Source organism: Chiloscyllium plagiosum, unplaced genomic scaffold (assembly GCF_037043375.1).
Source record: "Chiloscyllium plagiosum isolate Xiang-an unplaced genomic scaffold, Cpla_swu_hap1 HiC_scaffold_35, whole genome shotgun sequence".
NCBI lineage: Eukaryota > Metazoa > Chordata > Chondrichthyes > Orectolobiformes > Hemiscylliidae > Chiloscyllium > Chiloscyllium plagiosum.
In genome coordinates, this window is record NW_028270173.1 from 33519994 (window position 1) to 33535722 (window position 15729).

At 44.7% G+C, this 15729-nt stretch overlaps 1 protein-coding gene across 1 annotated transcript in view; it reads right to left on the bottom strand.

Moving 5' to 3' along the window:
• LOC122541325 (complement C4-like) overlaps window positions 1-15729 on the bottom strand; it is a 158027-nt gene that overhangs the window by 76285 nt on the left and 66013 nt on the right. The window contains exons 21-23 of the mRNA XM_087979485.1: window positions 6090-6302; window positions 2600-2651; window positions 2424-2507 (exon numbers count right to left, since the gene is read on the bottom strand). Of these exons, the coding sequence (XP_087835611.1) occupies window positions 2424-2507; window positions 2600-2651; window positions 6090-6302 (349 nt within the window). The remainder of the gene's footprint in view (window positions 1-2423; window positions 2508-2599; window positions 2652-6089; window positions 6303-15729) is intronic.

Genomic DNA, 15729 nt, shown 5'->3' on the forward strand with positions numbered 1-15729 from the left:
TGTGTGCAAGGGAGGAACTGGGTGTCCGGGCCTGACCAGATATAAACTGAATGAAACTGAGGACTGCAGGTGTTGGAGAGTCAGAGTCAAAAAGGTGTGGCGCTGGTAAAGCACAGCAGATCAGGCCGCATCTGAGGAGCAGGAGAGCCAACGTGGCGCTTACGTTCGAAATGTCGACTCTCCTGCTTCTTGGATGCTGCCTGACCTGCTGTGCTTTTCCAGTGCCACACTTTTTGACTCAAATAAGAACTGACACAGTGTGCCTTTCAGAAAGCCTTGGATAGTAAGTTGAAGCTCCAGTTGCAGGTGGACTTTGCACATACTGCCTTTAGGCTGGGGGAAAGCCACAGGGAGAGAGTTGGGGACTCAGGCAGATGAAACTGGAAGGCAACAACCCCAACTGAGAGTTTTCCCCCTCGCGTGTGAGTGTTAGCATGAATGACATACTTCACCATAGAAACATTAAGAGTTCAATAGGGTTAGGCCAATCGCCGGATGTGAAGTGGTCTGGCCAACCACTTGAGTGGTCAAAAAGCCTTATTCAGTCACCTCACTATGGAGTCTTGCACGTGGAAAAACCACTTGCTGGTCTCAGGAGTATACTTGTAATGAATATATACTCACAATACAGAAGATGCATGATAGGAAAGATTTCTCATATAATAAAACTAAAGAACTGCAGATGCTGAAGATCTGAAAACAAGACCCTGGTTTCTCCAGCCGTATCGTAAAAGACGTGTCAAGTTTACTTGGAATCCAATTACCAATTGTCTGAAGTTGGTGTTCTGTATTTGTTCTGCTTCTGTACTCATTTCTCTCTGTTTAGATTTCTCATGAGTGTGCGAACACCTCTATCAAATAACCTCTCTACTGTCCTTATAAACCAGAAAATTGAAGTCTCTCATCTTCGGAAACATTCTCATGAATCCTTTCTGAAACCTCACAAGGGCTAGTTTCTCATTGATCTATTTGCCCAGGGAAGACTAGCAATTCCAAGTGGGCGTGTGGAAAAACTCTCCTCACTCTATACTGGAATCACCAGCTCTCTTCAAAGCAGGGTAAGAGGCACAGTTCGATTTGATTAGATTCCCTACTGTATGGAAACAGGCCATTTCCCCCCCAACAAGTCCATATCGAAGAGTAACCCACCCAGACCTATTCCCCTACATTTACCCCTGACTCATGTACCTTACCCTATGGGCAATTTAGTCTGGCCAATTCACCTGACCTGCACACCTTTGGATTGTGGGAGGAAACTGGAGCACCCGGAGGAAACCCACGCAGACACGGGGAGAATGTGCAAACTGCACACAGACTGTCACCCAAGGCTGGAATCGAACCGGGTCCCTGGTGCTGTGTGGCAGCGTTGCTAACCACTGAGCCATCCTGCCACCCCCATTGTATATTGTGTATGTTTGGTAATGCAAGTAGTCAATGGACATCCTGAGCATCTCTGTGATATCGAGCAAGCTTGGTTTACTGAGGTGATATCTTATATTCCTACACCAGGCTGTATTTTCTCTGAAATATTCTCCACTGTCTGGAGCTGGTCATTGCCTTGGCTCTTGTGTGGTCCAAGTAACTTAACAGCCCAAGCCTTGCCCTGACCTCTCCATACACAGACATAGACAGCTTCAGCATCTAAAGAGATGTGGAAAGGATTGAAAACTTAATCGGTAAACCTCCATCCTTCTCATGTTAGGATCAGGAAGTAAGTCATACGAACATAAGAACGTAAGAAATAGGAGCAGGAGTAGGCCAACTGGCCCCTTAAGCCCGGTCAGCCATTCAGTAAGATCATGGCTGGTCTTTTTGTGGACTCTGCTCCACTTACCCACCCACTCATCATAATCCTTAATCCCTTTACTGTTTAAAAATCTAACTTTGCCTTAAAAAGTTCAATGAGGCAGCTTAAACTGCTTCACAGGGCAGGGAATTCCACAGATTCGCAACGTCCCTCCTGTAGCAGGGAGACCAGACTTACCTGCAATATTTCAAAAGTGGCCTGTACAGCTGCAACAGGACCTCCCAACTCTTATACTCTATGCACTGACCAATAAAGGCAAGTGTACCAAACACCTTCTCTACTGTCCTACCTACCTTAATGAACAGTAAGTCCAATGAAGATATCTGACACAGGACGTTACAATGACGCACTGCCAGTCATCTCCTGGGCCTGACTTACGACAGCATCAACACTTTGTGTCTGGCCTGACACTGAAGGCCCTTTCTCCTCTCATTTCCAATGAGTTTGTGTCAGCTCCTCAACGGCTCAGCTCCCTGTGCAGTTTCTCGAATCTCAACTACAATTACGAACCAAAATTTAAGGAAAGACAGTCCCATTTTTCCTGGTGATACAAGGTTAACCTCCCAATTGATAACTGAACTCAGAATCCCTCTTCCAGCTGTGAAGTTTTGTTTACCTCTTGCGCGGATGTACAGGTAGGACTTGGTGTCTGGAACCATGTTGGAAGGTTTTGGTTCATACACCTGATAGGAACTCTTCACTAATAACAAAACAGAGAAAAGAAAATGATCATGAAGAAGTTCTGTTGCCTTTTGACATGAAATTGATTTCTAAATGGAATGCAATACTTGCCACGTGGATCAATGGGAATACTTTGTTCTTCTGTCTTCAAGACACCCTCCCCCTGGAACAAAAGTCAAGACATTCACAATTCCAGTGAGGAAAACTAGACTAGATTCCCTACAGAGTGGAAACAGGCCCTTCAGCCCAACATGTCCACACTGACCCTCCAAAGAGTAACCCACCCAGACCCATTTCCCTCTTACTAATGCACCTAGCACTATAGGCAATTTAGCACGACCAATTCACCTCACCTGCACATCTTTGGGCTGTGGGAGGAAATCAGAGCACCTGGAGGAAACCCACACAGACACAGGGAGAATGTGCAAACTCCACACAGACAGTCTCCCAAGGTTGGAATCGAACCTGGGACTCTGGTGCTGTGAGGCAGCAGTGCTAACCACTGAGCCACCTACTTGTGGGACAGACAGTTCTGACTCAGAGAGGTCTCACTGCACTGAGGGAAGCAATTTGGATCACCATTGTGCTATTTCCTGTTAAATCAATGGGTGGCACGGTGGCTCAGTGGTTAGTACTGCTGCCTCACAGCGTCAGAGACCTAGGTTCAATTCCTGCCTCAGGTAACTGTCTGTGCGTAGTTTGCACATTCTCCCCGTGTCTGCGTGGGTTTCCTCCGGGTGCTCTGGTTTCCTCCCACAGTCCAAAAATGTGCAGGTTAGGTGAATTGGCTATGCTAAATTGCCTGTAGTGTTAGGTGAAGGGGTAAATATAGAGGAATGGATCTGGGTGGGTTGCCCTTCGGAGAGTCGGTGTGGACTTGTTGGGCCGAAGGGCCTGTTTGCACACTGTAAGTAATCTAATCACCCATAAAAGAGTAGTACTGCAGTCTTTGAGAATGAAGTGTACTGCAAACTGGATGCTCAATTAGTCACATCAATGATTTATAATCCACTTGATCCTTGTGTTGACAGTCACCTACTTTGCAAACGTTAAGAGGTAAGGTTGTACGTGGTCACTTGAAGGAGAGGCAGCTCACTCATTTCGTGCACCAGCTCACAATTATTTCCACCAAATGTAACAGAGCTGAGCAATGGTTGTTTTTTTATGCATTCACAGGATGATGGCATTGCTGGCCAGTCCTGTATTTATTGCCCATCCCAAATTGTTAAGAGTCAACACTTTGCAGTGGGTCTGGAGTCACATGTAGGCCAGACCAGGTAAGGTTGGCAATTTCCTGCCTTAAAGGACATTAGTATCAATGCATTAGGACAAAGTGCCATCATGTGTCCGATTTCACCCATTTTGAATTTAATGAAACAGATATTTTTCGAACTTATATTCTCAGAAAAAAAAATAATGTAAGGTTTTTGCTCCATTAATTTCAACATTTTCCAGTTACCTTTAACTTGAGATGATGTCTGCAGTAAGTAAATGGGGAGATGATGGCCTAGTGGTAAGATCACTGGACTGTTCATCCAGAGACCCAAGTAATGGCGTAGGGACCTTGGTTGTAATCCTGTCACAATAGATGGAGTAATTTGAATTCTATTAAAAAAAACTCTGGAAAAAAACCCACCTGGTTCAGTAATGTCCTTTAGGGAAGGAAACTGCCAACCTTACCTAGTCTGGCCTACATGTGATTCCAGACCCACAACAATGTGGTTAACTCTTAACTATCCCTCTGGGCAATTTGGGATGGGTAATAAATGCTGGGCCTAGCCACAGGATGTTGCCTCATCCTGTGAGTGAATAAAGGAAACAAAACTCAGGTTGTAAGTTTGCTTGCTGAGCTGGTAGGTTTGTTCTCAGACATTTCATCACCATGCTAGGGAACATCATCAGTGAGCTTCCCTTGAAGCTAAGTGTTCTGTCCTAGCGCACAGGACATGCACGGAAATTCCTAGAGGCCTGGCGTTCAAACCGGAACTCAATAAACACATCGATTTGGATGCCACTTACCAAACTCTGAGGAAAAGAACTGGAAATAACATCACTCACCCTTAACAGACAAAGAGACACAAATAGAAAGCAGGACAGAACACCAGCACTTCACCAGAGGCTCACTAATGATGTTACCTAACATGGTGACGAAACGTCTGAGAACAAACGTACCAGATCAGTGAGCAAACCACCAACCTGAACCTCAACCTGAGCTGCAAATCTTCTCAAAAATCACAGGGAAAAAACTTCAAAAAAGAAAACATGCATATTAGGAAAACATTATTTAAATAGAGATGACAAACAGGTAATATTAGCCCTGTTTCTTTTATGAGTGGAGTAGGTGGTGACAGATAGGGATAGGAAAGGCATGGAGGGGGTGGCTCAGGGCATGATTGGTGGGTACTCAGTGGGTCCAGAAAAAAACACGGTGGCTCAGTGGTTAGATCTGCTGCCTCAGAGGGACCCAGGTTTGATTCCAGCCTCGGGTGACCGACTGTGCGGATTTTGCACATTCTTCCCTGTCTGCATGGATTTTGTCCGGGTGCTCCGGTTTCCTCCCACAGTCCGAAGATGTGCAGGGTAGGGTGGATTGGCTGTGGGAAATTACCCACAGTGTTTAGGGATGTGCATTAGTCAGGGTTAAATGTAGGGTAGGGGAATGGGTTTGGGTGGGATACTGTCCCGTGTGGACCTGTTGGGCTGAAGTGCCTGTTTCCACTCTGTAGGGATTCTATGATACCAGACCTTCCATCACTTTTTCTGATTTCGGATTTCCAACAAGAGTAGCATTTTGCTCTGTCATGTTTTTTTTAACTTGCTAACATTTTTTGACAGTTAAGACCTGCTTAAGTGCATCACAAACTAAAGCTGGAGTGCATTGTAAGTACTGTAAATGTTCAGCTATCGAGAATCTGAATTGGGTTTTTATTCACAGTAATCGTGCATTCCAGCATACTCCGACAAAAAGGTAGGGTGAGTCCAATTCTTAAGTCCAAGTATTTCAGAAGACAGTTCAGACACTTGCTGGTTTAGCTGCCAGATGGTGGTACAGTGGCTCAGTGGTTAGCACTGCTGCCTCACAGCACCAGGGACCTGTGTTCGATTCCAGCCTCGGCCAACTGTCTGTGTGGGTTTCCTCCGGGTGCTCCGGTTTCCTCCTGCAATCTAAACGATGTGCAGGCCAGGTGAATTGGCCAAGCTCAATTGCCCCATAGTGTTAGGTACATTAGTCAGGGGTAAATGTAGGGGAATGGGTCTGGGTGGGTTACTCTTCAGAGGGTCAGTTTGGGCTGAAGGGCCTGCTTCCATACTGTAGGGAATCTAGTCTACAGATCAGGACAGTCAACAGAAGCAAGCACATTATTTTTACACCAGTCTGGGAATTCAATGTTAACTTCACTGATGCCAGTAAAACGTGATTTCAAATATCATTTAGTTAATCCAAATTATATTCCTTGGCCATTGAAAGGAGATTTGACTCCATAGTCCAACATCATTAAGATACACCTACTATTTCAGTAACACTGCATAAATTGCACTCATGCCAAAGAACTCTTATTGGTAAGTATTTATAATATAGAGCAAAGAAACATTCACTCACCAGCACTTTCAGTTTCTTCATAACAGCGTCACTTATTTGGATATCACCCACGCTGTATACGATTACTGTGATGGGCATATCGCCAATGGTTAGAGGAACCACAGAGAAATATACGGGAACGGCTGAGTATGCTTGAACTGTCACAGTTCTTTCATGATTCCCGCCTGTGGCAGGACTGCAAAGGTTATCCACGGGCTTCATATATACCTTCACCTGGTTGCATTGCAAAAGGTGTGAGGTTAACACAAATGACATTGAAACAAAATAGAGCATTGTTGAACAAAAGATACATTTTACTGAATGTTTACATGTTGCATACATCAGGACAATTCTCAAGACTACCAGTTCGTCTGGGAAATTGACTTTTATATCTTCTGAGAAGACAGTGCAGGCTGGTTAGTTAGTGGATTTCTTAATGTTGAAATAGGGCACATCTAGCCATCCTGAGGGATAATGACCATCATGAGAAGATTGATTCTTGCTGTATGCCACACAGGGACTCTTGTTCCTGAGGAGTACCCAGTTTACCTCAGATTACCCTATAAAGATACAGTACCTCAATGATTTAAGCTGCAACTAAAGCTAACTAGAAACTCAAATGGTGCTCATCACTAACATGATGCTGTTGCAAAGCTGAAAAGGTAATTTGCCTTTAACACTAAAGCCAGACTAATGTGGTATGCGAATTTCAGTGCCAGTGTGATGCCAGGTAGGAAGGCTGGACATTCCAAATATCGCTGTATTGAATCAAACAGTAAATCCCTTTGGTTGTTTGCACCAAACAAGTTATTGGCCATTCCCAAACTACTCACGATTGCATAGCTCGCAGCGCAGAGTCCAACTTTAGACATGATTCTGCAATTGGACAGCATTTGCTTAATAATTCTGAGTGTGTGGGGGATTACACTGATAGCCAATTTAGAATTGGCAGTCAGGCTTGCAGTGCACACAATGCACACGTGCACATACTGGAAGCTACATATAGCACCACACAAGGCCCTATCTTTACAAGCAGAAAAAACATTTGCATGCACTGCGTCCATTTCAATGCAACAAAGTAGGTCATAGCCATTCAAAATAGGTCATAATTGGCTCATTTCTCAAAAATAATTACAGGGCATGCGTATTAATGATGGAAAAGAAACAAAGAAATTCATGGTGAAATATCTATCACACCAGTCTGACCTACAGGAGGTGATGTCTTATTTCTTTCAGTCTCTTCCAATTCCTTCCAGTTTTCATTTTGCTGTTGTTAACATGTTGTTTGCACATCTCTTTCCTTCCCTAGTTGAGAATTTGCCCTTTTACTGTCTTTGTTTTCTTCCTTCTTTCATGGGGATTCACAGGAAAATGTGAGAGGTGACAACTAGTTACTGGAGAATTTCTGATTTCACCATCCAGGTAACAGAAACACACAGAGAGAGAGAGAGAGAGAGATGGTTTGATTCAATTTCTTGCAGTGTGGGGGCTTTTCCACTGCACTAAACCCACAATTTGATGGCATAAATTTACATATCCTTAAATATATATTTTGTCAGTGAGCTGTTTCACCGACTGAAGTGGAAGGTGGTATTTTCCCTATAATGGGGGAGATGTGGTAGAGTCCTTTCCTACCAGATAAGGAAGGAATGACTAAAATTTACATTGCACCTTTATTCACCTTGCTTCGCCTCGATGCACATTTCAGCCAACAAAGTACTTTTAAAGTGTAGATGACATTGCAATTTGGGTAGCAACACTCAGTTGTGATCAATGATCTCCCACAAACCTAGACAATTGCTTTTAGCGATATTCCCTGGACACATTATCTCTACTCTTCTTAGCAATATTCATTCACCTGGGAGGGCAAATAGCTTATCCATTTCATTTATGTATTAACATAAGCATATCTGACTGGGTGGAATGGTGGCTCAGTGTGTAGCATGGTTGCCTCCCAGCACCAGGGACACAGATACGATTCTAGCCTCTGGCGACTGTCTGTGTGGTGCTTGCATGTTCACCCTGTGTCTGTGTGGAGTTCCTCCTGCAGTTCAAAGTTGTGGAGGTTAAGTATTTTGGTCATGCTAAATTGCCCCATAGTTTTCCAGGGATGTCAAGGATAGGTGCGTTAGCCATGGTAAGGGAGGGAGTGGTCTGGGTAGGATATTCTTCAGAGGGTCATTGAAGAATTAATGGGCTGAATAGCCTCTTTCTGCACTATCTATCTGCAGCGCCCCCAATATACTATTCCCTTCCAAGGTACATTTAACAAACTGATCAATAGCTGAGAGGATCGGTTTGGCAATCAGCTTCAGACCCTCCCACATGACATGAATTATATCAGGTCAGATGTAAAATAAATGGCCAACTTTTCCTGCATCCTGATTAATCTCCAACTGAGGTAAATAACAATATAAAGGATGAAAATTTCGAAAGGGGAATTTTGCACAAAAAAAAGTCTTTTAATCTAATTGAAATAAATAACTCTGACAGGAGCCAAAGAATGATTTGCTTTCCTGGTCATGACATCATTTCTTGGAAGTGCACATGTGACCCATCTCCCTATGTAGATGACAGCTTGAGCCTGAGGTGAGAATTAAAGCCAACTGAGTTGTCAAGTTTTTAGAATCTTGCAAGCCTATATACGCCTATCAACAGATTCAAGAACAGCTCCTTCCCCGCTGTTATTAGATTTCTGAATGGACCTCTCAAATTTCAAATTGAAGTGTTGATCTCGCTGTTTGTGCACCTTCTCTACAACCATAACATTGCATTCCTTGCTCTGTTCTATTACCCTGAGAACTTTGTATGTATGATCTGCCTGTACTGCATACAAAACAAAGCCTTTCACTGTATCGAGGTACGTGTGACAATAATAAGTCAAGCCAAATTAAAAATCAGAGACTTGTGATGGTCCGAGGAAAACATTTTGCTTTTTAGGAAGAGGTTGGTGCCTGCTAATGCGCAACGGATGTGTAAAGGGGTGCTGCAAAAAGAAAATCTGAGACCTGGAAGTTTTTGTCAACAGTTTAGAGTGAAATGGTCCTGACCAGAAGCAATGAGGCCTGGGGGCTCTTAGCTGGTTGGGTGAAAAAGGAACACTGACATGACCCAAAGAAGAGAAGGTTCGCAGAAATGTCCCTTTCTGATGACAGCAAAACTCATGTGCGCAAGGGCAAAGACAGTGACAGTGGTAATGTCACTGTGCCAGCAAAAGTTGGCCAAATTTCTGGGATTTGAGTTTGAATCCCGCCTTGGTGAAATTTGAATTCAGGCTTGAAATCTGGAATCAAGAGCTGGCCTAAAGGTAACCAGTGTTGATTGCCACAAAAGCCCATCTGGTCCACTTGAGAGAGGGAAATCTGCCATCCTTACCTCGCCAGGCCTGTAGGTGAATCCAGGCCCATGATCCTGTAGTTGACACTTAAAAGCCCTCCGGGCAATCAGGGATGGGTATTAAATGCTAGCCTAGCCAGTGACGCTCACATTTCCATGATTAAATTAAAACAAAATGATTTTGTAGAATTTGACTCATGTCTCACGCAACGTGACAAAGGAATCAAGAGACTATTTGGAAAAGAATATCTTGGACTTTGCAGACTTTTAGACCATATCTGATGGAAGGTTTGTGGGATCTATTGTGTTGTACTGTCTACTTAATGTGAAGTCTATCATTGCTTTTGAAGCAGCATTTCCCCTGTTAATCAATTGAATTATGTCGATTTCAGTTTGAGGAGCAATTCTTGTTCCCCTTGATTCTTCCCATTCCAACTAATATCTTCTGCCACACCAGCCTTTATTTCTTTTGCAACGTAAGGTTACATTTGATTTACACCTCCAAAGGATTCTAACTGGTTTGAAAGTTGATGCAAAGTTGTCATTTTTTGTTTGCATGGGAATTTCTTCCCTCAGAGGGTGTGAGTCCATGGAATTCTCTGTTGCAGAGGGCTGTTGAGGTTGGGTCATGATTATTTTCATAGCTGAGAGAGGCAGATTCTAAAAGACGGGAAAGTAGGGTTGAGGATTATCAGATCGGCCATGATCTCATTGAATGGTGGAGCTGGCTCAATGGGCTGAATAGCCTTCAACTGCTCCTATGTCTAAGGTCTTCAGGGCTTTGGGCTCAAGTTTGTTTGTTTATTTACCGACTGCAGACCTTCAATACATTGCTTGCACATGTCTCATGAGAGACATAATACAGAATCATAACTTTAGTGATTGGAACAAAGTGGATCCTGTTGACTAGGAGATCCTTGATTGGGGTTATTAACTTGGGCCAATCAGGAGGCATTAGCTGACCCAATATAAACAGGGGAACTGCCCTTTGATGTGAAGGGCAGTGTTTGTCACTGGCCACCTGGGTGTTTTCCTATCTTTCTGGTGGTGGAAATTGAATACAGATTGGTGCACTTTGTGTCTTTCACTGTGTCTCACACCTGCACACACACACCATGGGTGCTGGGGATAAAATAAGCACTACCGCACTTAGGTGGTAGTAAGTAAAAAAAAATTATAAACAGGGGAACTGCCCTTTGATGTGAAGGGCAGTGTTTGTCACTGGCCACTCGGGTGTTTTCCTATCTTCCTGGTGGTGGAATTTGAATAAAGATTCGTGCACTTTGTGTCTTCCACTGTGTCTCACACCTGCACACACACACACACCATGGGTGCTGGGGATAAAATAAGCACAACCGCAGTTAGGTGGTAGTGTGGGGAAAGAAAAAAAAAGAAAAAAATATATAAACAGGGGATCACCGCAGGGAGTGGAGTGCATCATTTCTCCCTCCAATTCTATTTTGATTTAGTCCCTAGCCTCCCCTTCACTGTTTTGATCACATAGCACTGCCCTTTGATGTGAAGGGCAGTGCTTGTCACTGGCCACCCGGGTGTTTTCCTATCTTCCTGGTGGTGGAAATTGAATAAAGGTTCGTGCACTTTGTCTTTCACTGTGTCTCACACCTGCACACACACACACCATGGGTGCTGGGGATAAAATAAGCACAACCGCAGTTAGGTGGTAGTGTGGGGAAAGAAAAAAAAAGAAAAAAATATATAAACAGGGGATCACCGCAGGGAGTGGAGTGCATCATTTCTCCCTCCAATTCTATTTTGATTTAGTCCCTAGCCTCCCCTTCACTGTTTTGATCACACAGCACTGTCCCTTGATGTGAAGGGCAGTGCTTGTCACTGGCCACCCGGGTGTTTTCCTATCTTCCTGGTGGTGGAAATTGAATAAAGGTTCGTGCACTTTGTCTTTCACTGTGTCTCACACCTGCACACACACACCATGGGTTCTGGGGATAAAATAAGCACTACCGCACTTAGGTGGTAGTGTGGGGGTTAAAATAAAAAAAAAGAAAAAAAATATATAAACAGGGGATCGCCGCAGGGAGTGGAGTGCATCATTTCTCCCTCCAATTCTATTTTGATTTAGCCCTACCCTCCCCTTCACTGTTTTGATCACATAGCACTGCCCTTTGATGTGAAGGGCAGTGTTTGTCACTGGCCACCCGGGTGTTTTCCTATCTTCCTGGTGGTGGAAATTGAATAAAGATTCGTGCACTTTGTCTTCCACTGTGTCTCACACCTGCACACACACACCATGGGTGCTGGGGATAAAATAAGCACTACCGCACTTAGGTGGTAGTGTGGGGGTTAAAATAAAAAAAAAAGAAAAAGAAAAAAGATAGAAAAAGACAGGGGATCATCCGCAGAAAAAAACTATATAAACAGGGGATCGCCGCAGGGAGTGGAGTGCATCATTTCTCCCTCCAATTCTATTTTGATTTAGTCCCTACCCTCCCCTTCACTGTTTTGATCACATAGCACTGCGCTTTGATGTGAAGGGCAGTGTTTGTCACTGGCCACTCGGGTGTTTTCCTATCTTCCTGGTGGTGGAATTTGAATAAAGATTCGTGCACTTTGTGTCTTCCACTGTGTCTCACACCTGCACACACACACACCATGGGTGCTGGGGATAAAATAAGCACAACCGCAGTTAGGTGGTAGTGTGGGGAAAGAAAAAAAAAGAAAAAAAAATATAAACAGGGGATCGCCGCAGGGAGTGGAGTGCATCATTTCTCCCTCCAATTCTATTTTGATTTAGTCCCTAGCCTCCCCTTCACTGTTTTGATCACATAGCACTGCGCTTTGATGTGAAGGGCAGTGCTTGTCACTGGCCACCCGGGTGTTTTCCTATCTTCCTGGTGGTGGAAATTGAATAAAGGTTCGTGCACTTTGTCTTTCACTGTGTCTCACACCTGCACACACACACCATGGGCTCTGGGGATAAAATAAGCACTACCGCACTTAGGTGGTAGTGTGGGGGTTAAAATAAAAAAAAAAGAAAAAAAAATATATAAACAGGGGATCGCCGCAGGGAGTGGAGTGCATCATTTCTCCCTCCAATTCTATTTTGATTTAGCCCTACCCTCCCCTTCACTGTTTTGATCACATAGCACTGCCCTTTGATGTGAAGGGCAGTGTTTGTCACTGGCCACCCGGGTGTTTTCCTATCTTCCTGGTGGTGGAAATTGAATAAAGATTCGTGCACTTTGTCTTCCACTGTGTCTCACACCTGCACACACACACCATGGGTGCTGGGGATAAAATAAGCACTACCGCACTTAGGTGGTAGTGTGGGGGTTAAAATAAAAAAAAAAGAAAAAGAAAAAAGATAGAAAAAGACAGGGGATCATCCGCAGAAAAAAACTATATAAACAGGGGATCGCCGCAGGGAGTGGAGTGCATCATTTCTCCCTCCAATTCTATTTTGATTTAGTCCCTACCCTCCCCTTCACTGTTTTGATCACATAGCACTGCGCTTTGATGTGAAGGGCAGTGTTTGTCACTGGCCACCCGGGTGTTTTCCTATCTTCCTGGTGGTGGAAATTGAATAAAGATTGGTGCACTTTGTGTCTTTCACTGTGTCTTTCACTGTGTCTCACACCTGCGCACACACACACACCATGGGTGCTAAAAAAAAAAATATAAACAGGGGATCGCCGCAGGGAGTGGAGTGCATCATTTCTCCCTCCAACTCTATTTTGATTTAGTCCCTACCCTCCCCTTCACTGTTTTGATCACACAGCACTGCCCTTTGATGTGAAGGGCACTGCTTGTCACTGGTCACTTGGGTGTTTCTTTTCTTCCTGGTGGTGGAATTTGAATAAAGATTCGTGCACTTTGTGTCTTTCACTGTGTCTCACACGTATACACACACACCATGGGTGTTGGGGATAAAATAAGCACTACCGCACTTAGGTGGTAGTGCGGGAAAAAAGAAAGAAAAATAAGAAATAAAAACACTAAGAGCACACACACCATGGGTGCTGGGAAAAAAAAGCAGTACCGCACTTAGGCGGTAGTGTGGGGGTTAAAAAAATATATATAAACAGGGGATGCACTCCCTTTTTGACTTTCTTAAAAACCTCCTCTGTTTTTGGTTGCACTTCAGTCCCACGCTCCTGATCTTTGGGCACCCGGTATGGAGGAGGGAGGGCAGGTGTGAAGACCTCCTCGTGGGTCTGCTCCTGGGCCTGGCCAAACTGGCCATCAACAGGTCCAGGCAGCGGGCCGTGGAGGGGGTCGTTAGGGCCGACTGCCTGCCCCTCTTCCGGGGTTACGTTAGAGCCCGGGTGTCCTTGGAGAAGGAGCACGCGGTCTCCACCAACCCCCTGGAGTTGTTCAGGGAGAGGTGGGCGCCGCAGGGAGTGGAGTGCATCATTTCTCCCTCCAACTCTATTTTGATTTAGTCCCTCCCCTCCCCTTCACTGTTTGATCACACAGCATTGCCCTTTGATGTGAAGGGCACTGCTTGTCACTGGCCACTTGGGTATTTCTTTTCTTCCTGGTGGTGGAAACGGAATAAAGATTTGTACACCTTGTGTCTTTCACTGTGTCTCACACTTGCACACACACAGCATGGATGCTGGGGAATAAAGAAGCACTACCGCAGTTAGGCGGTAGTGTGGGGGTAAATAGAAGAAAAAGGAAAAAAGAAGAAGAAAAAAAACAAAAAATATATAAACAGGGGATGTCAGTACACACAGGGCAGCTGGAGAATGGAAGACTGACAACCAGCTTGCAGGAAAGTGTCCTGTCAGTACGCGAGGTGACTGGGAGCTGGGTGGCCAATGACCAGCCTGGAGGAAAGCCGGCCTGGGGAGAGTCAGTCAGTATGCCGGGCGACCTGAGACCAGAAGGTCGATGATTGTCCTGCAGGAAGGTTAGCCAAGGGCAGTCTGGTTAGTATGTCTTGTGGATGGGTATCAGGTCTCTTTTTAATAGCTATATTGGGTCTGGGTTCTATGCACTGTTTCTTATTTGATTGGATTGTCTTGTTTGTGATTGTTTGACTGAAAGTGGGATTTGGGGATTGTCCTAATCTCCCTGGTAACTGGTTGAACGGTGGGATTTTGGGTTTGGCTTTACTGCCCCTTCCCCTATATATTGTGTTTTTATTTGTGAACTGCTGCTTTCGGTTTATTGTTAACTGTATTTTGTACTGTTTCATAAAATAAAAAAAATATAAACAGAGGATTTAAAATCTCATTAAAAAAATCATAAACGAGGATTAGAGGTGGGCACCTTCTTGATAGAGCGTTTGGAAAACAAAAAATAAACAGTGGATTAAGAATCTCCTCAGTTCTGGGGACTGACTCCAGTGCAGTGTGCACAAGTAAATAAATGGTGACTTGGTGACAGCCTCTGTGCAGTTATTTCAGGAACTATTCCACGTGATTCAATTGCAAATATTATATCATTGGAGAATGTATTTTGGTTTCTGCAAACTATTTTTCTCTCTCATTGTCCGTCATGTATATACCAGTAGGAATGGCTTGTGAGGCTACCATTTTTATGGCTGACCAGCAGAGAGGCTGTGGACATGATCTCTTTGGATTTCCAGAAGGCCTTTGGCAAGGTGCTACACAGGAGGCTGCTCAATAGAATAAGAGCCCCTGATGTGAGGGACAAGGTGCTGGCATAGATTCTGGATTAGTGGTGCTGGAACAGCACAGCAGTTCAGGCAGCATCCGAGGAGCAGTAAAATCGACGTTTCGGACAAAAGCCCTTCATCAGGAATACAGGCAGAGAGCCTGAAGGGTGGAGAGATAAATGAGAGGAGGGTGGGGGTAGGGAAGAAGTAGCATAGAGTACAATGGGGAGGGGATGAAGGTGATAGGTCGGGGGGGGGGGAGGATGGAGTGGATAGGTGGAAAAGAAGATAGGCAGTTAGGACAAGTCATGGGGACAGTGCTGAGCTGGAAGTTTGGAACTGGGGTGAGGTGGGGGAAGGGGAAATAAGGAAACTGTTGAAGTCCACATTGATGCCCTGGGGTTGAAGTGTTCCGAGGCGGAAGATGAGGCGTTCTTCCTCCAGGCTTCTGGTGGTGAGGGAGCGGCGGTGAAGGAGGCCCAGGACCTCCATGTCCTCGGCAGAGTGGGAGGGAGAGTTGAAATGTTGGGCCACGGGGCGGTGTGGTTGATTGGTGCGGGTGTCCCAGAGATGTTCCCTAAAGCGCTCTGCTAGGAGACGTCCAGTCTCCCCAGTGTAGAGGAGACCATTGGGAGCAATGGATACAAGAAATTATATTGGTGGATGTGCAGGTAAAACTTTGATGGATGTGGAAAGCTCCTTTAGGGCCTTGGATGGAGGTGA